Source organism: Canis aureus, chromosome 27 (genome assembly GCF_053574225.1).
Source record: "Canis aureus isolate CA01 chromosome 27, VMU_Caureus_v.1.0, whole genome shotgun sequence".
NCBI lineage: Eukaryota > Metazoa > Chordata > Mammalia > Carnivora > Canidae > Canis > Canis aureus.
In genome coordinates this window covers 32599245-32621987 of record NC_135637.1, presented here as the reverse complement: position 1 = coordinate 32621987, position 22743 = coordinate 32599245, and the positions used below count along the sequence as shown (strand labels likewise).

The window sequence follows — 22743 nt, the reverse complement described above, 5'->3', positions numbered from 1 at the left end:
CAGGGAGGAGGAAAGAGGAAAGCGGCTCAGAGGGGTGCTCACAGCCCCAGAGTGTGCTGGTGACAACGAGCCCCTCCTGGCAAGAGATCTGAGTGTCCCTGAGGGAACACCACGCCAGCCTTGAGAAGCCCGGATAAGGAACAGAAGGATGGGCAGTGGACTGGGTCCTCCCATCCCCTCCCAGCCACATGGCCTCTGGTAAGTCCTTCTTTCTGCACCTCGGGCCTCGCCCCCGTACGCTCAGGTGGGAATGACTGGTAGGACCCCCGTGGGCCAGGTGGAGGCCACTTCTGTGACGTCAGGTGGCTCGAGCTGGAGCCTGTCTCCTCATACCTGGGACATGACTTCCAGGGACCAGCTGTCGGTCATGGATATGGGCTGGCTGGGGTTGGCAGGGAGCTTGCTCTCCTTCTCTGATGGCCGGAGCAGTGTGGGGCCGAAGACTGTGGCAAGGTTGTGCAGGGACATCTTGTTCACTGTCTCCTTTTCTGCCACCCTGCACAGGGCCAAAGCAAGGGGTACCATTGCGACATGGCCTTCAGGGTGGGAGTGAGTGCTCAGGGATCATAGGGAGTGCCCCCCTTTCTGCCTGGGGCTGGCTCTCCAACATAGACATCCTGCCCCTGGCAGTGCTGAAAGCAGACCCCACCCTGGTTCTCCTGGGCCTAGGACAAACAGCACCTGAGGCCACCTGCTGGGGAGAGAAAGCCCAGCCACTGGCCGCAGCTGAAGCATCTTGCTCCGCAGAGGAGTAACTACAGACAGGAGTGGGGAGAGGGTCCTGGCAGCCTCGGAGTGTGGCAGGAGCTGGTGGGCCTTGCTGCCTGGGGTCCCAGAACCCGGGGCCCCTGAGGAGGAGTTGGGGTTACCTTTTCAGGTGGTCCAGAAGGAAGAGGAAGGTCAGCAGGTTGGCCTCTGGGAGTGACAGCAGTAAATTAAGCATGCAGCTCTCCTTTGCGACAGGGTCTGACAGAGCTATGGGGGATGGGATGGGAGAGGTGCTAGTGTCAGGGTCACAGCCAAGCTGGAAGCCCTTCCTGGGGCCCATCAGAGGGCACAGGACAGCCCAGGCCTGTCATCATCCTGACCCACACGGCACTGGCCCCCGGGGAGGACCCTGTGATGGGTGCCTTTTCTGTTATCTCCAAGGGTAGAATGGCATCCCGGAGACCAGGGACAGGAGGGGCTGGGCAGAGCTGCCCTCCCAGCTGGCTTGGCCATTCCCACCTCCGGCTCAGAAGAGCCCAAGGCACAGGAAGCCAAGCATGGAATGTAGGAAGAGGTTTTCAGGGCCTTGGCAGCTCCCTCATCACCCTGTGTACCCTGGAGGTGTGGGGGGGGGACCAGGTCCTCTGCTGAATGGCCCTGGAGGCCGTGTGTGGGAGCCGCAGGTGCCCTGTACCCCAGCGCTCCCACTTTGGACACCACCTCCTTGTTGAGAGGGTCAGGTTGGGCTTGCAGCCCCACTTGATGGGACCAGGACCCATGGTGAGAGGAGCAGGGCGGGCACTCTAGTGAGGAGGAAGGAGACTGTAGGGCCCGCACCCTGGTGCGTCCATGATGGTACAGCTGCTGTGCCCCCCTGGGATACTTGGGGTGGGGGGCACAATGGGAGGCCCCTGTCCTTCTAGGACAGCTAGGTTCTTGGGGCCCGCCACCACCTGCAGTTTGGACTGAAACGTGGACTGTGGTGGAGAGGGCACGCCTTGCCCACCTTGGGGCACCAGGGACAGGCAGGGAGGGGATCTCCCCTGCTCACCGATGCCCTCGGCGAAGTTGGGGTAGAACTCGTCGGTGAAGAGAGGCTCTGGTAGTTCGCGGAAGTACAGCTTCAGCGTGCCGGCAATGGCGTTCACGTCCATCTCGCTCATCATCACCGACACGTCCTTGTTATCTGCAAGGAGTGCAGAGATGGAGCACGGCCTACTCGCGGATCCCACATAGGGTTCCACTCTCCGGGCCTCAGCCAAGCGAGCCCACAGCAGGCTGATGGCTTTCGGGGTCCCTCCTTTAAGCAGCTGATCATCTTCAAAGCACACCAGGGGTCCTGACAGGGGAGGCGTCCTGCCCACCTCTCCCTTGTTGGGCAACGGTTGGCCTGGCGGCAGAGCCACCACGAGGGGCTGTGAGGCCAGCAGAGGACGGACACTGCCTGGGCAGGGATTGGGTGGCTATGCTCTGTAGGAACCACCTGGCTGTAGGCATCTTCTGATCACATTAAGATACTGGGATTACTGGTTCAATTCTAGAGATTTAAACCAGTGACTTCCCTCTGGCCTCAGGTGGCCACTGGCCCTCCGTGTCACAGGCCAGGGCGGGTAGAGTATGCAGGCACAGAGGCCTGGCTCCGCCATCTTCCACTCTGAGAAGCCTCTGGGGTCTCAGTGTCTTCATCTGGGGACTGAGGAAGTTCTTCGCAGTCAGACTACACTGACTCCTGGGCTTTGGTCAGCACCTCTTTTCCACCCGGTGAAAGCAGGCCAAACCCCTGTGTGAGATGGGGCAGCTCTGCAGAAGCCTCCGGTCCAACTCTACGAGAGCCATGCATGCATGATTCAGATAGAACGGGCTTCTGCAGAACCTCCTCCCACCATTCTTACTTTCATTTGAAAAATACTCTTACTTTCATTTGAAAAATACTTACTTTCATTTGAAAAATAAAACAAGTGAAGAAAAGGTACGGAGCCTCATATACCCAGCACAAGCCACGGAAGGCACATGGTCACCATGCCCACACCCCCAACCCCGTGTTGCCCAGGCCAACACTCACTGACGTCAAAGGCTGCCTTCAGAGCCTGGATGTCCGTGGCCACTCCAGACACGCGGTAGATGCCCACTTCCTCCATGCCTCGGCGCTCAATCTCCTCCACGCACTGGCGCACGATGTAGGGCACCTTGGATCTCTCCCTCCTGCAGGGGAGGGCAAGTACTTTCAGTGCCTGGCAGCCCTGGCTCAGGCCACAGCAGGGCTGCACCCATCATCTGTCTGCACACCTGGATACCCAGGGATGGGGGTGATGAAGGCCCCCAGGTTTGGGCTCACACAGTCCCTTCTGTGTGCTTTCCCTCTGCTGGGAGAGCTCATGATTCCCATTGCTTAGATCTTATTGGCCTTTTTTTTTTTTTCCTTTTTAAAGATTTTATTTATTTCTTTGAGAGACAGTGAGGTGAGGGGGCATAAGCGGGGGGGGGGGGGGAGGCAGAGGGAGAGGGACGAGCAGACTCCCTGCTGAATGGGGAGTCTGATGAGAGCTCAATACCAGGACCCTAGATTGTGACCTGAGCCCAAGTCAGACGCCTGACTGAGGCACCCAGATGCCTCCTGCCCCCCACCATCATTAGGGTCTAAGGTAGATGGATGCCCCGTGAAATATGCATAATTTGGGAGAGGGTCAGGAGGCTGTTCTAAGTGGAATCAGCAGCCATAGGAAGTCAGAAAGGATCTCAGGCGTTGGGCTGACAGGTGGCTACACAGAGTCCCGGACATAGTCTTGGCCCTTCCCTCCACTTGCTGTATGAGAGGCGAATCCTGACTTCTCCAGGCCTCAGCAAGAGGTGAGCCCTGCACGTGGTGGCATTCCCCCAACATCTGCTGGATGGAGACTCCACAGGGCTGCCCAACCACAGCACTCAGAATCCTGTGCTTCTAAATTTTTGCTCACGTCTTAATGCACAATTCCAGTACTCCACATAGGACCCCGGAGTAGGAATACTTCAAAAATAGGAGATGTGCTATTTGGAGGGTTAGCCTAGTTTAGCAGTTGGGTTCACAAGCCCAGTAAAGCACTCTCCCAAGCCACCCCCCCCATCAGCAGCACTTATTTGGGGTAACTGCTGACACAATCTTCTCTGCCTAGGCCCAGACCCATCCAGAGAGGTGTGGGGACAGCTGGGGTGCAGCTGGGGGTGAAGAGTGGTGTTCGGACACAATTAGGTGTCTGGGGAACATCTGACATGGGCTCCAGCTGGATGACCTGTGAGGTCAGGGGCCCGGCCAGATTCCAAACAGAGGAAGTGAATAGATTCTGGGAGGAAGCTGCCTGTGTCCCTGAGAACTGCTCTCAAATCAACATACAGACTTCTCCTGGCAACTGACCTGTGACTGAGGGGCTGGAGTTGCCTTTATTCCACAGGAAGCCCGACTGGGGCAAATTCTGAAGGAAGAAAACCCAGACCTCACCCAGTTCCAGCAGCTGTTTGGGAGCTAGCAGCCCGCCAGCATGGGAAGGGGGCGAGGACACTCCTAAGGGGACAGGGACAGGTTTCTCAGTGAGCCCGGGGGGCGGCCCCGTGCACAGAGGACCATGCACAGAGAGGGGAGACCCTCACCTGTTCTTTCCTTCAGAAACACCTGGGGGAGGGGGTGCCCACTGTGCCCAGGGATGAGATGCATGAGTCCTGGCCCCTCTCCACTCACTTGGTGACCACGGCAATCTTGACTCCGAAGACGCCTGTCTGTTTTCGGGAAGGCATTCTCTTCAAGCTGAACTCCCTGCTGGTGAACTTGACTGAGAGCTTCACTTCGATCTGCAAAGGGAGGCAGGTCACAGCCCTCTCACCTTCCTGGGACTCACAGTGTGAGTTCCCAGAGGCCCTGGGGGCTTGGCAAATCATTCCCCCTCCCTGAACAAGTGGGCTAAGATCCCAGGGCAGGGCAGGTCGCTGGCTGAGCTCAGCAAGAACCAGGAATGGTCAGGGTGATTCAAGGATTGGGTCTTGTAGGACACTGCTCCTGACCCTAACCCCCACTGCTTCTCTTTCTTAATAGCAACGCAAAAGTATAGAAAATAACATAACAAAAATCCATGAATCATCTAGCAAATGAGAATGTGTTGTTCATGTTACACACCTTTTCTGGTATGTAATTGTTTGTTTGTTTGTTTGTTTATTTGTTTATTTGTTTGTTTATTATTTATTTATTTATTTATTTATTTATTTATTTATTTATTTAAAGGTTTAAATCCTTCTCGACACTGAAAACTAATGAGGGGTCTTTCTACAGGCAGACCCCAGGGTCGAGGTTCTACTTGTCTTGTTACAGGAGGGACTTCCAGCACCTGGCTGGTGACCGTACTCCAGCCCCCAAATGGATTCTTGCCTGCTTGTAGTGACTCTGCTTTGTAGCGTCTCTCCCTCCTTCAGCCATGTCCCACCTCAGACACTAGTTCAGGCTCAGCCTCCTTCTGACCGCTTTTGGGGGAATCGGGGCCACCCTAACCTAGTGGGAAAGTAGGTGCCAACATACCCCATTCATGGCAATGACAGTCCGCTGCCAGTCTCTGTCCTGCAGGGCCTGGGGGTCCAGCTGAAAGCAAGAAGTCGTGATTATCAGGTGCCCTGGGGTCTGTGCAGAGACCTGGCTGGGCAGCAGCCCAAGCCTATCACTGCTCCACACCTATGTCAGAATTAGAGTTGGACCTCTGCTGGCACCTCTATCTAGAGGTTCTCCAAAGAGAACTTGCTAGAAAACCCCTGGAAACTGAGAGGCCTCCTGCTCCCAGACCTGGGAGCTCACGGTTCACAGGTTCCAGGCTCACGGCTCGGCGCCCCATTCCTCTCTCTGTCCCTCCAGCTGGGAGCTCAAGTCTACGTTGGCAGGTATCTTTTTTTTTTTTTTTTTTAAGAATTTTATTTATTGAGAGAGAGAGAGAGGGAGAGAGAGAGAGAAAATGGGTGGGGGAGGGGCAGAGGAAGAGGGAGAAGCAGACTCCCCGCTGAGCAGGGAGCAGATGCAGGGCTCTATCCCAGGACTCTATTGCCTGAGTCAAAGGCAGATGCTTAACCGACTGAGCCACCCAGACGCCCATTTGCTGGCAGCCATCTTGCTCACCCTCCACCAACCATCTTAAATAGTTTGGGAAACCCAATTTCAATAGCAACGTTCAGAGGGTATGCCAAAGAAGAGTCTGGGACAGTTTTCTCCCTGTGTGTGCTATGTGGTTTAGTTGTAGGAGCCCATGCAGGAGGGGTCTCCAGTCCGCGCCAGTCCTGTGGCCCAGAGGCCAGCCCAGAAGGACCCAGAGCACAGCTCCAAATCACACAGCCAGTGAGGGGGGCTGGAGGGCCCTCTGTAGCCCCTCTGGCTTCACCCCACAGAGCACTGTCTGTGTGCCAGCCGATGGGACCAATGCTGCTTAATCTCACCCAACAGAGACCCCGACCTTAGTGGTCAGGCCAAGTGCCCCCCATCTATGAGGGCGCCCTCTCCCCTGTTGTGGGGAGCACACATTCCACACCAGTGGGCTGGGCTGGACAAATAAGCACTGGGAGGATCTTGTTTAAAAACAGCTCCTGGAGTCCTAGTCACAGAGTCGCACCAGCAGCTCAGGGAGGGACATGGGGTTCACTTAACTAGAAACCTCCCAAAGTGATTCTGATATAAAGCCAGTTGAGGGAACCGCTGTCTGACACCATATAACCTAGCACTCCTCATGCAAGGCCTTGTGATTTCATCACTTGCTTCAGGCGATGGTTCATGTGTGCAACCAGGCAAACTATTTGAAAGCAGGGTCCGCACCTCGTCATTTCTGCACACACAAACTTGTGCATGCAGATGCATGCATGCATGCACACACACAGTGGGAATGAGCACAGCTCCAGGCCCAGAGGGGTATCTATCCACTGCAAGAGACCCAGGAGGTGACAGCCACGTGGGCCTCGTGCAGGAGAGGAAAGAAGATCCAGAGGCCACCAACTGCCAGGTGTGTGCAACCTGAGCTTCTCTCCCTGCACATTCTGGCACAGAGGCTCAGCACAGGTACTCGCTTCCCCTTCAAGGGCCTACTGGTTAACATCCCCAAGGATGAGAAACGAACAGACAGAATGGTTCAGAAAAACAAAGTGTCTCCCTCCTGGGGCTGTGGGGGTAGGTCACAGGTTCTCATTCCTCATCTGTTCCAGGTTCTCAGGAGCTATACTCCTGGGCCATGGGGATCCTCGCGCTCAGGGGCAGGGCCTATGAATGGGGACCAGTCAGTCACAAACCACTCAGAAAAGGAAACCTCCCAACTGGTGCTTTCCCACCAGAGCGAACCCCTGGCATCCAGCTGGGGGAAGAGCTTCTTCCAGGGGAGGCAAGAGGGGGGTGCTGCTGGGGCCTCATTCTCTCAACCAGACCAGTGTGGCGGGAAGAGATGGGGGGTGCTCTGGCTGTCTAGGAAGGAAGGGGACAGACACCGTTCCTCCTGCACCTACGGAAAGGGAGAATTTTGCGCCGCCAGGGAGTTTCCTTTAGATGGAGACACAGAAGCAGCTTGAGCAGGAAACCCCTTCCCTCTCCCTCCTAGGAGTAGTCATCACCCGGCCCCTCTCCTCAACGCAGCCGCAGCCTACAGGCAGAGCGACACAACAGCACATCCCAGCAGCAGGGACCCCGCCCTGACGGGGCCCACCCGGGAAACCTGTGGCACACCCAACTGCCCACCTTGCCCTTGCATACGAGGCTTCGGATGTGGGTCCACAGGGCGGTGCCCGGAGCACACCAGTGCTTTTCGGCAGAGGCCAGTCGGCTCGGGGCCACCCGGCTGGGGTGGAAGTACCGTAGGAGGCCCTGCATGGCGGTGGGGGCAGACGGCGTCTCTCGCATCCCGGGCCCTGCTGCTCCGAGAGACCGATGTGGCTAGAGGCGTGCGTTGGGACAGGAGTGTGACAAGCTCTGGGCCTCCACTGCCTTTTGACCGCACTTCTCGGGAAGCCCCACCCCTGCAGCTTGGCTCGCCAAGGTCAAAGTTTCCGATCACCTCTGGATTCTCCTTTTTTGTGTATGTTTGGAAAATACAGCCCCATCCCCCACCAGCCGCCTATTGGTTACGGGAACTCCTATTGGTTACGGAACTCCGACAAGTCAGTTTTCTCTAAAGCCTAGAAAAGCCAAGCTTCCTTCTCAAGTGGCTGGTTTCCTGTGGGCGCATTTGGAAACACTGAGTAACATGTGTCTGCCTGGCCAGGCGGCCTCATGGCTGGACATGCTCTAGGGACACCCCCTCGAGCCTGTACCACTCTAGCCAGTGACACCGGTGTCTTGACTGGACTCAGAGCAGAGAACACTGCGCCGCCCCCTCCCCCCCAGCATCGCCAGCCCAGTGGAGGTAGTGCAGTGCCACTGTCTGCCGCCAGCACCAGTGTCTGGTCCCACCACCACCTGGCCCCAGAGGCTGTGGCAAGAGCTGGCCTCCAGAGTGCAGACCTGGGCCACAAGGCCACCAGGTGGCTCTTCAGGCAGCCCCCTGGACTCCAGGCAGTTCCAGTGGGAAAGGCCGGCCCCAGGGCTGGCTCGGCTCCAAAGAACAGAGTGTGCCGAGCAGAGCGGAAGCTGCACGAAGAATAACATGATGATGAGGCCCGAGGCTCGGTGCAGTCCGGCCCCAAACGACATTCAAGGCTGGCACGCGCTTTCATGTGGCTATTTAAAGGACCAGAGAAGTAAACAAGCCAGGACTGGGATTTGGAAAAATAGATGACTGAGCTGGAGTGGACCAGGAAATGGGGCTCCAGACGCCCATGGGGGCCCCTGCAGGGTCTCAAGGTCTCCTCCAGGAATGTGCCTGTTGCTGGGGGATGGGAGATGGGGACTGGGGACTGTGGGGGCAAGGGGTCAACTTATATATATCCAGTGTTCTCAGGAGGAAGGGCTGGTTTCCAGCTTGTCTCCCCAGGGTTGGGTGAGGTGGGGGAACAATGGTGGGCATAGGGGCTGGTGGATGATTGCCCCCATGTGCCCGGGTGGCTTTGCTGAGGTCCGGGTGCTGCCCTCGGCCCAAGACTAAATTGTCCAGAGAAGGCGATGCTTGTTCCTTCTGTGCCCACTGTCACTGCCCAGATGGTTCAGCAGGGCTTCCCCAGGGCTCCTCGCTGAGCATCACATATGTGCACAGTAACCTACTCCCTGGAACGGGTCTTCTGAGAGAAGCCTGGAGAAATCTCCCCAGGAGGGAAATCTGGTTTCCCTTTTCTGCTCTTATTGCTGCAATCTGTTCTCTTGAGCTCAAGCGTCCACATCTTTAATTCTTTGCTGCCCTTCTCTGATCCCTACCAGGCTCCAGCATCACTTAAATGGATAAAGGAGCACTATCTAAGACATCTATGATCAAAAAGACAGATGGTAACAAGTGTCGGTGAGGCCGTGGAGAAACAGGAGCCATCAGACGCTGCCGCTGGGGATATAAAATACTGCAGCCAATCTGGAAAAGTAGGGCAGTTCCTCACAGCTAAACTTGGCTGTCCAACACAGCAATTCCACCCCCAGGTCTCCACACGGGAAGAATGAAAACATCCGTTCACACAAAGACTTGTGTGCACACGTTCACAGCAGCATTAACCGTAATAGCCTGGAGCTGGAAACCCAAATGTCCATCAACTGGTGAACGGATAAACAGAACGTGGTAAATGAATACAGATGATGGAATATGATTCAGCCATAACCAACACTTGCTATGATGTGGGTGATCCTCACAAATGTACTAAGTGGAAGAAGCCTGTCACAAAAGACCGCATAATATAGAATGATTCCGTTTATATGAAATACGCAGAAAGGGCAAAAATAGACATGAAAGCAGATCAGCCTGGGTCTGGGGGTAAGAGCAGCAGGCAATTATAAATGGGAACGACGGAGGGGATGGAATTATTCTAAAATTGGATTGTTGGGGACACCTGGGTGGTTCAGCAGTTAAGCATCTGCCTTTGGCCCAGGGCATGATCCTGGAGTTCCAGGATCAAGTCCCACGAGGCTCCCTGCATGGAGCCTGCTTCTCCCTCTGCCTGTGTCTCTGCCTCTCTCTCTGTGTCTCTCATGAATAAGTAAATAAATTTTTTTTTAATATTTTATTTATTCATTCGAGAGAGAGGGGCGGGGGCAGAGACACAGGCAGAGGGAGAAGCAGGCTCCATGCAGGGAGCCTGATGTGGGAATTGATCATGGGACTCCAGGATCATGCCTTGGGCCAAAGGCAGGCGCCAAACCGCTGAGCCACCCAGGGATCCCCAGTAAATAAATTCTTAAAAAAAAAAAAATAATAATGGATTGTTGGTGAGGGTTATACAACTGTAAATTTACTAAGAATGATTGAATTGTATACTTAATTTTTTTTTTTGAATTGTATACTTAAAGTAGAGGCTTGTATGGTGTGCCAGGTGAAGAAAAAAGATACAAGGTCCCAAGGTGGACTACAACAGAGCAAGGAGGGCCCAGGTCACAAGGCTACACTTTCTTTTTTTTTTTTTTTTTGGATTTTTATTTATTTATTCGTGGGGGACAGAGAAAGGCGGAGACACAGGCAGAGGGAGAAGCAGGCCTCCCCCCCGCAGGGTGCCTGATGCGGAACTTGATTCCGGCACTGCAGGATCACGCCCTGAGCTGAAGGCAGATGCCCAACTGCTGAGCCACTCGGGCATCTCAAGGCTACATTTTCTTGATGGTGACAAAGGTATAGCAAATCCTGGGGCATCTGTACAAGGATTTGCTCACGTGTTTTGCACGTTCGTAACTTTTATAGCCTAAAATCTTCCTTAAATGTTTGTAGAAACAATCGTCATTCACTTTATGTTACTGGTACAAGAGACCCTTTGGATCTGCTCCAAGATGGATTAGGAGGTACCATGGGTATCTCCCCTTGCTCCTTTACCTGCAACATGGGCTGTGTCTCATTCATCTCTGAGCGCTCCCATTCCCAGCCACCCAGGCATCCAGGAAGGCATCCCCCCACCCCAACAATAGGAGGCCCCGGCTCAGGGAGCGGCTGTGTGGATGGAACGTGCATGGCCCCGACATAATCCCCAGTGATGAAGGGCTGGGTCTCTCGGTACCTTTGTAACAGTATCTGCTGTCCTCAACCACCAGACTGAAAACCACGTCTTCCCCAAACCCTGTCTCCTTCCTGCCTGACCACAGTCTTATTCTTATTTTGGTTGATGTCTGCCTCGCCAAGAACAGGGCTTTTGTCTATTTCATTTGCTGCGGTATTTCCGTGTCAAGACATGTATGTGTAGGATAGACAGCACAGATATCATTAACAGGCATTACGATGCATATTGGCACAGAGGGAGCATTTGGTCACTGGGGATCGCTGAGGGTCCAGGGGGTGGCTACGGGAGGCTCTCAAAGGCAGGTTCCCCATCACGCTGCACAGCACAGGCGCCGACTGTCCCTCTGGTAGTGGGAGGATTTCATGAAGGGGGCAAGTTGTTGAGTCTGGGCTTCCATGTCTATCCTTGCACCCTGTGGACATGCTCTTTAAGAAATGGTGATAGGGATGCCTGGGTGGCACAGCAGTTGAGCACACTGGCCTTCGGCTTGGGGTGTGATCCCACAGTCCTGGGATCGAGTCCTGCATTGGGCTCCCTGCATGGAGCCTGCTTCTCCCTCTGCCTGTGTCTCTGGTGCTCTCTCTCTCTCTCTCTGTCTTTCATGAGTAAATAAATAAAATCTTAAAAATAAATAAAATAAAATAAAATAAAATGGTGACAATATACATATGAAACATAAAATTCACAATTTTTAAGTGGACAATTCAGTAGCATTAAGTACATCCATGGTGTACTTTCCACTCATGAGGCAAGCAATCCAGGCCAGCAGAGTTTGGGAAACCACATACAGATACCCGGAGTGCCAGCTTATGTATGCCTCTCTCTCTTTTTCTCTATATCTTGTGAATAAATAAAGAAAATATTACAAAAAAAAAAAAAAAAAAAAGAGAGAGAGAGAGAGAGAAAGGAAAGATGGAAGGAAGGAATTCCTAATGATTGCAAGGCTCTAGTTTCCCTGGTCTTTGATGAATCTGGGTGATTAGCCCCCCAGATGCTGGTCCCAGCCCCTGGCCTAGGATGTTCTGGAGCACTTGGGCAGTGCCTTCAGGCCCCCATCCTAGTCCCTGCAGCACCTGGTCAGGCTACTTCAGCCAACCCTCCAGCTATGCCACAACAGGTGCATTCCCAACAGTCCTGCGCTTCTGCTCTACTCAGAGCATAGGATGTGTGACATCTCCATCTAGGAAAATCCTTCCCCTGAAGCCCCAGACTCAGTGACCCCAACTCTGTGAAGCCTTCTCTGTCCCGACTCCCACAAAATAACTTTGCCATCCAAGCCACCCAGCCACCCCAGGGCATGTTCTGCTCTGGCTCCTGCCTCATCTGCAGCACCTGAGACTCTCTGCTCTATAAAACACAGAGGCAGATAGATGTCTTCTTGTTCTCAGGGTCCCTGGTATCTGGCATGCAGGAGGCCCTAGCTCACGAGGGCTCACCGTGGGCTCTTGGTGTCTGATGATGGATGGGGATGGCTTTGCTTGTTCAGACTCAGAGCTGGCTCGGAGAAGACTCTTGGTGCGGCCCTGTGCACCTGTCCGCAGCAGAGGGCTTGGGTTTAAGAGTCTATGACTCCTTCTCAGACAGCTGGCACCCAGGGCTGCCTCCCTGTTATACACTATGTCCTTCTGCCTTTCTGGCAAGTATGGCCTGGTGCTCTGAACAAACCAACTCACCCATCCTGGGTTCAGGAGAGGGAGCCCTCCATCTTCCTGTCATGGAGATTCCATTGTTGCAGAGGGGAAGTAGGGATCTGACAAGTCATCTGAAGAGTGAGGGCTGAAACTTGAGACTCTGATGGATGGCTCCTGAACTCTTAGCTTATCAGCACCATGTAGGTGAGCAAACATAGACTGATCTAGGACACCAACCCTGGGAAGTTGGGATCTAGCTCCCCAGATGACTGACACCTTCTGCCCTGTCAGGTGTGTGAGGAGCTTTGCTGGAGCCTTCACTCCCGTCCCTGGCCCCTCAGAGGGGCCTGCCCAGCCTCTGCCTTCCTGGTCAGCTGTGGACTTTTCCCTGGCCCCCCTTGGACACTCCTGTGGTGCTGCACCTTCCCCACCTCATAGGACGGGCTTTATACTCAACTTATGAGTCAATGTACATACTGAGGGTATGGGAGGCGCTTGTGGGGGGTGCTTGTGGGGGAAGGCCATGCTATTCTCATCACCCCCCACCTTGACCCCAGCAACAGGATGGGCAGGGCTCTATATCCCTTGCACATGGCATACTTGGAAGAAGCCTAATATTATTGGGAAATAATATACACTTGGAAAGGCTGTATCCCCAAAATCATGGATACCCTCCCCTAGGTGTGCCCCACACAGAAAACAGTATCTGCGGGGGTTGGGGGAGGCAGAAAGAGGCCTGGCTGAGGTCATAGGGGGCCATCACCACTCCTCCTCTGACTTCCTTCCTTCTTCCTCCTGGGAATGCCAGTTCAAAAACAAACTCCGCTGGGAATGGGGGTCTCCGGGGACTGGGCCAGCCACTGCCTACTCTGTGTGAGTCACAAACGGACCTTGTGTCATGCTGGGATTCCTTCCTGGCTAATGATGGCTCAGGGGCCATGCTTCCCACTCACTCAGCAACTCCATGGAAGCAGACAGGGAGGGGGTGGAGCCAGATCCCGCCATCTCCACTAATACCGACCACAATGAGTAATAATAGCAGCAGTGGCACTGAAGACCCCCACACTCGGCTCCATAGCCCTGGCCCCAGTTTGCATGCGAGGAAATACGTTTATCCGGGCAGTGATGACTTGCCCCAGCTCACAGGAGGGGCAGTGGGGCTGAGGGAGTGGAAAGAGCCTCCCTCTGGCCACACGAATCAGGCTCTTCTGGTTGTTTTCCAACCAGACCTCATTCTTGGGAATGTCCCCAAGAGCCCAATTTTAGCAAAAACCACTCTTTGATATTCTTGAGAGCTGATGACTCTGACACCTGACCAGACTCCTCACCCCCCACCACCCCTGGTGATGTCTGATTGCCTGGCCTGCTTTCAGCAAGGAGCCCGTTAGGTGGGTTTAGCCAGAATCTCCCCTTACTCCAGACCTTTCTTTTTAGTACCTTCCAACTGATGATTTCCCTGGATCCTGCTCCTTGGCTATAAATTCCCTCTCTCCTTGTTCTATTCAGAATTGGGCTCCATCTCTCTCCTGCTGCAAAAGGCCACTCTGGTGGGCCCTATACCTCTCTCCCACTGAATACAGTCAACCTTGATGTTGTAACGAGGTCATGTATAAATTTTTTTTTTTTTTAAACAGAGTTCATGGGCAGCCCAGGTGGCTCAGCGGTTTAGCATCACCTTCAGCCCAGGGCCTGATCCTGGATCCCTGGGATCCCCATTTTGGGCTCCTGCATGCTTCTCCCTCTGCCTGTGTCTCTGCCTCTCTCTCTCTCTCTGTGTCTCTCATGAATAAATAAAAAAGATCTTAAAAAAAAAAAAAAAAAAAAAAAAAAAACATAGTCCATGTCCTCCACCCCTGTCCTATCTTATCTTACTAAAAGGAACAGCAAGGGAGACTTTGCAAAGGAGCCCCGTTCAGAGCGCCTGCATGGGGAAGCACAGACTGGGGTCAGAGGGCAGAAAGGGGCAGAGAACAGCCAGAGCTTGGAGTGATGCCCCACATCAGCCCCCACAATTCAACCGCTCTCTTCTTTGCCAAGACAGGGCAGGGTGCTCACCTGGCACCCCTAGTGCGTCTGAGAGCACAGTTGTGTTCATAAAGGAATATTTTGTGGGGTGCCTGGGTGGCTCAGTGGTTGAGCGTCTGCCTTGGCTCAGTTCATGATCCTGGGATCCTGGGATCCAGTCCTGCATCAGGCTGCCCATAGGGAGCCTGCTTCTCCCTCGGCCTATGTCTCTGCCTCCCTCTGGCTCTTGTGAATAAAGAAATAAAATCTTAAAAAAAAAAAAAAAAAAAGGAATATTTTGTTTATATATAGTAGTATCATGGCAAAGGGCTTCCAAAGAGAGATTGATACAATAAAAGAAGAGGATGAGTATCTGTTCTTTTCTCTTCTCCACTGAGACCCCCTGATTACCTAATGACAGTGCTCAGGGCCCTGGTTCAAATCTCACCACCCCCAGGACTCTAGCATTGGAGGATCTGGATGATTTGAGTCAAAAGTTGGTAGAATCTGAGCCTCCCCTTAGTCTTATGTGAGGGACTGAAAAAAGGAGCCGGACACCATCCATCTGTATCCTTAGCCTGCCTTGGGGCTCTCTGCAAGACTGGAGTCAGGGTGTGGGTGTGTAAGAGGGACCCCGGGCTGGGGGCAGATGCAAACATGGAGAGGGAGGAGGGTGGGGGAGCACTGGGAACACATTAGTTGTCGAACAGCAGAGCAGAGAACTGAAAACTCAAAGGGCCCAAACATGTCTATTACTATCGCCCAGTAGCTGCTCAAACGTGTCAGTCCTTGAAGATGTCCAGCACCAGTATGCTTATGGAACAGCAAGATCTGGAAAACACCTGAGTGTCCATTAAGAGCAGAAGAGCCCCTTGAAGTGGCTGACTCAACCCACGGGATTCTCTATCAAGCCAAGGTGAACAGCTTCTATGTGGAAGTACGGGGTTGGGTCTCAAGGACACTGGGGAGTCAACGCATGTGAGCTGCACAGTGGTGAGTGTTTACACTGAGCGTGTGAGTCACCCCCTAGACATCACCCTAACTTCGCAGTGGGCACACGTATCTGTCAAGGTGGGACCCACGCCCAGCTCATGGGCATGACCCTGGCTGGGGAAGCGACCTGATTTGTCAAGCATCCCTGAATAGGACCCCAAAAGTGCAACAACTGAAAGGCACTGGCTTGCATTTCTGCTTCTTCCACCACCAAGACCCTACTACTGGCTCAACAGTATATCAGGCTTGTAAACCGCAGGTAGGACCCTGGTGCAGGATATCTCCTGAGTGGCCCTGAACCAGCAGCTGGCCTTCACAGACCATGCCCATTGAAAGAGGATTTCAACCACCTCCATTTCGATCTCAGTCCACACTTCCTCATTGATTATGTTCTTTCCAGCTCATCTCTTAACTCAGGCAAAAGATCCTGCAGGCAAAGCATCCTATGATGAGAACTAAGGCTGCCTCCTCAACTAGTGAAGATTGCTCTGAACTCAGCAAGACCCCCATGTGACTGACCCCAGGACAATGTTTCGTCTAACCTTTACTGCCCACTTGCAGGCACCCACTGACCTTTGTCCCACACTTTCCTTCTATAAACCTACAAGTATTTTTAGCACTTTGGAGTCAGTCTTTGAGACGCTAGCCCACTGTCTTCCTGGTGGTGGCCTCACTGAAATAAACCCCTTTCTTGTCTTACCACCTTTGGTCTCTCTGCCTTTGGATTTTATCAGTGGCGAGTGGCTGAACCTGGTCTGCTCAGGAACCCCTGCGCCCAGGGTTATACCATCCAAGAGAGGGGCTAAGAATCCTGTTTTCCTTAGGCTGGGCAAGGCTGCCCCACTGATCCCCATGTGTACCCCAATGTGGGTTCGCTTGAGTGTTACCCCAGGCAGGTCCTACCCTGGACCTTGGGAGAGTCCAGCCCCAGGTCCAGTCTGTGGGGGTGGCTAAAGGCCCTGGGCCTGTTCTCCTGGGAGGGTGTGGGGTGTAGGATTTCATCAGCTTCACACACACACTCCCCTCAGGCCAATCTTTGTATGGTGGGTGTGTCCTCCCGCTTTCTGGGTGGTGTCTGCTGAGGGGAAGCAGGTACAAGGTGGTCAGAGAAGCATTTTTACTTTTAGACTTGGTCTCAAGGTACAGGGTGGGAATGGGTCCCTGGAGGCCCTGAGCCACTGAATTCCCAAATAAGCTTCCAGGGTGGGAAAACAGGCAGCCGTGTAAACCTGGGAACTAAGACCTGAGAATCTGGCAAAACAGAGAGGGGGGTCTGAAGCCCCCCTAAGTGAGGCCTTGCTCATTTGAAAGATGAGCATGTGGCTCCCCACTATCCCATTAAGATAAAATTACACAGGAGTGAGTCACCCTCCTTTCCTTCAACCCTGCAGCTCAGTGTTTCAGCAGAAAAGGATTTGACTTCCTGCCCTCAGGGGAGGGAGGGAGGTGGGCCTTGGTGGAGAGTGGCCTACTCTCTTGGCTACCTGGAATCCACAGCCACTCCTGCTGGAGTCTTTACCAGTGGGTTTGAGGGTCAGAGAGCAGCCAGTGCCCACCCCCGGGGAGGAGCCCGCTCAGCTGGGTCTGGTAAGATGCCTGTAGGGCACATGGCTATCAGGGCCTTCCCAGAGTGGGGCGCAAAATTGCACAGGTGAGGCAACAGACTACAAGCCATGGAGGAACTGAGGCCCCTGCTGCAAGAACAAGTCTAGTTGAACTTCCTTTGGGGACAAGATGGGGCATAACAGATACTCAAACACAGAGAGGGGCAGGAAAGCCCTGTGAAGGTCCCCTCGCCAAGTCCAGAGTATGTGCCCCCAACCCCTGGAGCCAGGCCATTTCAGTATCCCAGAAGGTGAACTGGGGAAAGAACTTGGAGCATCAGGAGGAGGTGTGGGAGGGGTCCAGGGGCAGGTGTACGAGGGTGTGTCGGAGGTGGGGGGACAGAGGAGGGTGGCAGCCTCACCTGGACCTGGCCCTTCCCCATGATCCTGTCTGTGCTTTCGCCATCTTCCTTGGTGATCTTCGTTTTGTTGTAACATTTTTCATAGCACAGTATCCTCAAGGTCTGGGAGCCTTCTAGCTCGATCTCAAATTCCTGAAGCCCCAAGAAAAAAGGAAAGCCCCTCATTAGTAGACAGGTCCAATGGCTTCCTTGCTGCCCCAGAAAGAACCTGGAGACCCTCTCCACTTTTGTTCCGTGACGAAGATCCTCAGAAGCTACTTTCCTGTGAGCATCCCATTGTGGACAGTGGATGCTTCTGGAAGCTCTGAATGCCTCTCACATGTAATCCAAACTCCCTAAATCAGTATGTCAAAGGGCAGTCCCCATGCCACCTGCATCAGAAGCTCAGGGGTGCTGCTTACAAATGCAGATATTCTATGGACTTTAGGTGATAATCATGTAGCGTATAGGATCACTGATTGGTGGGGGAGGCTGTGCATATTCGGGGACAGCGAGTATATGGGAAATCTCTGTCCTTTCTGCTCTGGACCTAGAGCTGCGAACCTAAAGCTGCTCTAAACAATAAGCTTATTGGAAAAGAAAAAAAAAAAATCAACCCAGTGAGGTGATATAGGAGAGGAAAGAACTGCTCCCGTAGGCTTTCGAGTTGTCTGCTGTGGGATGTGTGGTGTTCGCTTTCTCCTCCATCACCCCAGGATATCTTCAGTAAATTCTGCATTTCACACCAGTGCTTTTGCAGACACAGGTTCATGGTGGGGAAATGGAAAGAGGGTGATGAAAAAAAAGGAGGGATTTCTGAGCCTGCATGGGGCTGGGAAGGGCACAGGTGAAAGAACATGGAACACTCCTGGATGATCCAGAGGCACACCCAGGCCAGCCACCAGGTGATCTGCTGGTCTGGGAGCCTCCGTGCCTTGGTTCCTTGAGCCTCCACTGCTGGCTTGCACCCAGACCCTTTGCACTGTGTCCAGAACCCCTCCCTGTCAGTCAGGCCCTCTTGCTCTCTACAAAGCCTTTAATGGCTCCATCTGGTTGTGCTGCTCCCTTGTCACCACAGCCACCACCCTTTCTGCAGTGACACCCAGAACTATAATGACTGGGCAATCCTGTGGACTCCCCAGGCCCCAGTTCTACTGAGGCAGTGAGTCTGATGATCAGAGCAGTGCATGTCAAGAAAGGAGAGCTGGGTGCTGGCCCACGACCCAACTACCACACGACCTAAGGTGGACTAGGCAGCCAGGTGGGCCTGAGCTGCTGCTCTTGTAGGGGAGTGGGTGGTGTGCCCCTACCCATATCCTTAAGCATCAGGCCTTTGAGGGCCACAGCTGCTCTAGAAACCGGAAAATGGCATTCGCACGTATCTGGGGACTTCACCAATATTGGCCACTCTGTAGTCATTCCACTGCTCCCAAAATCTCAGGGCGAGACGGTAAGTGAGTTAACACAACAGCTCTCCACAGTGAAGGAAAACAGAGCAGCAAACCATACAAACCCAACAGCCGGGACAGGCAAATAGGGTCCCTACCCTAGGCCTTGCTAGCAGAGCCCCGGGCTTTCAGAAACCAAGAGGGCCACAGGGTTCATTCCAACTTCCGAGGAAAAAAACGCTATGGAAACTTACCAAGTAAACACTAAAAAATAACAAAGGCAGCACAAAAAGCCCTTTTAAGTTTCTCCAGCAAAATAGGCTGTTTCTTTGTGATGCAGGGTTGGATTCTCAGGAACACAGAGATAAAATCTCTTGGACTAGCCTCCCTCTCCTCCCAGGAGATTCCCGGAATGCTGGTGGAATGCTGGCAGCGGCGCCTGCAGCGGGGAAGCTATCCGGGAGCTCCCGCCCCCGGGGGGCAGGAGTGGAGGCGGGGGCAGGGGTAGGGGTGGAGGCGGAGGCTGGCTGGGATGGCGGTTATACATTCAGATTCTCCCCACGACAAGATCCTGGCCTGCCTGCCAGGGCCAGCATTAGAGATGTGCCTGGCAGTAGTACCTCACCTCGTTCCAGTTGGGCTCAGCTGTGTCTCTGTAAACACGTGTCTTGGCTTTATTCACAAAATAACCAAAGGAGTCCACCTCCAGGGTGCAGTACAGATCTGCGGAAGGGAGACACAGGGATGGTGACCATGCTTTTCCACGTTACCTGCATTATCTGAGAGTACGGTTTTTTTGTGTAGGGGGCCCAGGGCAGGCTACCCCAAGATGGGCCACTGTGACATGAGATTATTCTGGGCTGAAGGCAGTCAAGACTCTATGGGCTGTAGAGAAACTTGCCCTTAACTATATAGAAGAATCTAGATGGGGGCGGGGGTCTTTCCCAAAATAAAGGTTACGAGCAGAGATACAAATTTTATCCGAATGGCCCATCTGTATGGCAGGGCAGACATCTGTTCTATTGTTCTGTGATGTGCATTCCTTTCCTCTTTAGCCCTAGACTTCTGGCCCTTTCTCCTTAGTTCAAAATGACATGTATACCTCATTTTACCTGACTAGCTGTGTAATTTCCATGCCCATGTGGATTCCCTGTGGGTACGCTATTTTTTTAAAAGATTTTATTTACTTATTCACGAGAGACACAGAGAGCAGCAGAGGGAGAAGCAGGCTCTTTGTGAGGAGCCTGATGTGGGACTTGATCCCAGGACCCTGGGATCGCGACCCAAACTGAAGGTGGATGCTTGACCACTGAGCCACTCAGGCGTCCCTTGTGTGTATGCTATTAAACGGAATTTTCTCCTGTTAGTTGGTCTCATGTCTGAGTCTTAGTCCAGCTGGAAGGACCCCTGAAGGGGACAGGAATTCTTGTTTCCTGACATTTTCAAAATCAGAACAAAAGAGTCTTTTCTTTTTAAAATAAAATGATACACCAGAGGCCAGCACAAGACCCGGTACCTCACACAATGATTCTGCCCCACGGTGCCGCTGAACCAGCACCTCTCAGAACATGTATGTGTTCACTTGCTCCCTTGACAAGCCCTGGCTAGAGCCTCTATGTGAGCAGAGCCCTATGGCTGTCACCTGGACAGAGGTGAATGTGCCATCACCGCCTGAAGGATGATGCATACACGGGGGTGGGGGGGGGTGGGGGGTGGGGGGTGGGGGAGGTGCCTACTACCACCTGCGTAGTTGGGAGTTTACCAGGTAGTTGGGGCCAAGGGTGCTGCAGGCCAGGCCAGGGCACTGAAAGCAGCTCTGGGCTGGAGAACTGTGGGGTGCAGGGGGAGTAGGGGTAGGGACCAGGGAGGAGGCCATGGCCAGGGGCTGGATGAAGGATGGGGCAGATGGCCAGAGGTGACCAGGAAACTCCACCGATGGAGAATGTCATCTTACTGATGTGGCCAGTAGACCAGACAGTGCTTTTTAACCCTGCCATGGGACAGAGGGTGGTACTTCTCATAGGGACACAAACGAGAAGAAACCTAGCCCAAGTGCTAGGTTTACTCTGGGGATGTGGAGTTCAGACCATGGGATGTTGAGGACGCAGATGGAAAGGTAACAGAGCGGAGCCAGGAGAGCCAAGTGGGGATGGAGAGGCAGTGCCAGGCATCATCTGTGCTGTTGATGGAAAGGTCTCTGGGTGTGGGAAGGAGGGAATATAGGCAGTGAGGGAAGAAGGCCCATATAGAACCCTCAAAACTCTAGCATTTATGTGAGGGGGACGTGGACAGGTGTGCCCAGGGGAACAATTATTTCTAGGTGACGATTTTATGGAGGTATAATATGCAAATTGTACAATCTATCTGTCATACCTTTGAGGATGTAAACTTAAATACTTGTTTGAACAAGTCAGAAAAGCAGGTGGGAGTGATGCACAGTGGTGCCACTGTTTCAGGACACTGTCCTCTTCCGAGAAAGACCCCTTGGGTTCAACTGTGGTCAATCTTCTCCCAGCCTGAGCCCCAGGAACCCCAGCCAGGCTGTCTCCAAATTTTGCCTTTTCTAGAAATTTCAGACACGTGGAATGATACAACATATAGTCTTTTCAATCAGGTGTCTTTTGTTAGGAATCATTCTTTTTAGATTCATCCCTGTGAATGAATGCCTGTATCAGGACTCTGTACCTTTCTAACGCTGAGTGCCCCTCTGTCCTGTGGATGAACATGGGGTGTTTATCATGCACATCCAAATCTTTATGTGAACATGCTCTCATCTCTCTAGAGTGAATACTTAAAAGCAGGACTGCTGGGTCGCATGGTAAGGGCGTGTTTAGCTTTTTAAGAAACTGAAACTGGGTGCCTGGGTAGCTCAGTGGTTGAGCACTTGCCTTTGGCTCGGATCGTGATCCCAGGGTCCTAGGATCAAATCCCATATCAGGTTCCCTGCATGGAGCCTGCTTCTCCCTCTGCCTGTGTCTCTATCTCTCTCCCTGTGTCTCCCTCTCTCATAAATAAATAAATAAATAAAATCTTAAAAAAGAAAAAAAAAAAAAAGAAACTGTGTAACTATCTTCCAGGGTGGCCGAACCAGAACCATTTCACATCCCCACCGGCGGAGCGTCTGAGGGTTCCAACTGCTCCACATCCCCACTGACGTTTGTCACTGTGCACCTTTTTGTATATGTGCTGCCAAAGCAAGCACCACTGTGCAGCTTTTTGATTATCACTATCCTGGGGGGTATGAAGTGGGATCTCACTGTGGTTTTAATTTACATTTCTCTACAACCACAAGCATCTTTTCATGTGCTAATTAGCTACTTGTATTTCTTTGGTAAAGTGTCTATTCAAATCTTTTGCTCTTTTTTTTTTTTTTTTTAAAGATTTTATTTATTTATTCATGAGAGACACACACAGAGAGAGAGGCAGAGACACAGGCAGAGGGAGAAGCAGGCTCCACACAGGGAGCCCGATGTGGGACTCGATCCCAAGTCTCCAGGATCCGGCCCTGGGCTGAAGCCGGCGCTAAACCGCTGAGCCACCTGGGCCGCTCTCTTTTGCTCATTTTTAAAAACTGGGTTGTCTCCTTCACACTGAGTTTCTAAAAGTTCTCTAAATGCACTGAATACAAGTCCCATGTTGCATATATAGATATGGTTAGTAAATATTGTCTTCTAGGCTGGCTTCTTGGCGATGTCTTGTTCAGTTTTGCAGCATCGGTGGGAAAGGTCAGCAGCACACTGACCTGTGTCCTCCTACAGGGGCCCCAAGGGCTTGCGTGGAGGTGGCCTCCTGGGGGATGGAGCATGTGCTGCCCTGGACTGCAATGCAACCAGCCCCCACTGCTCTGAGACCTTGGGCAGCTGAGAGGCGCTCCCTGCCTCAGAGGGGTGGGAGGAAAACGGTATCCATTTAGCTGTCAGCAGCCAGATCTACTCTGCTGGCTGGGTCAAGGCGCTGCTACCCACAGCCCGGAGCTTGGAAC

The 22743-nt window shown here is 53.1% G+C and overlaps 1 protein-coding gene across 1 annotated transcript in view; it reads right to left on the bottom strand.

The window, feature by feature from the left end:
• The window catches only part of BCR (BCR activator of RhoGEF and GTPase), a 124349-nt gene that overhangs the window by 2706 nt on the left and 98900 nt on the right, over positions 1–22743 (bottom strand). Inside the window, exons 15-22 of the mRNA XM_077874484.1 lie at positions 19387–19484; positions 17395–17526; positions 5246–5305; positions 4418–4527; positions 2771–2910; positions 1760–1894; positions 870–975; positions 334–496 (exon numbers count right to left, since the gene is read on the bottom strand). Coding sequence (XP_077730610.1) covers positions 334–496; positions 870–975; positions 1760–1894; positions 2771–2910; positions 4418–4527; positions 5246–5305; positions 17395–17526; positions 19387–19484 — 944 coding nt within the window. The remainder of the gene's footprint in view (positions 1–333; positions 497–869; positions 976–1759; positions 1895–2770; positions 2911–4417; positions 4528–5245; positions 5306–17394; positions 17527–19386; positions 19485–22743) is intronic.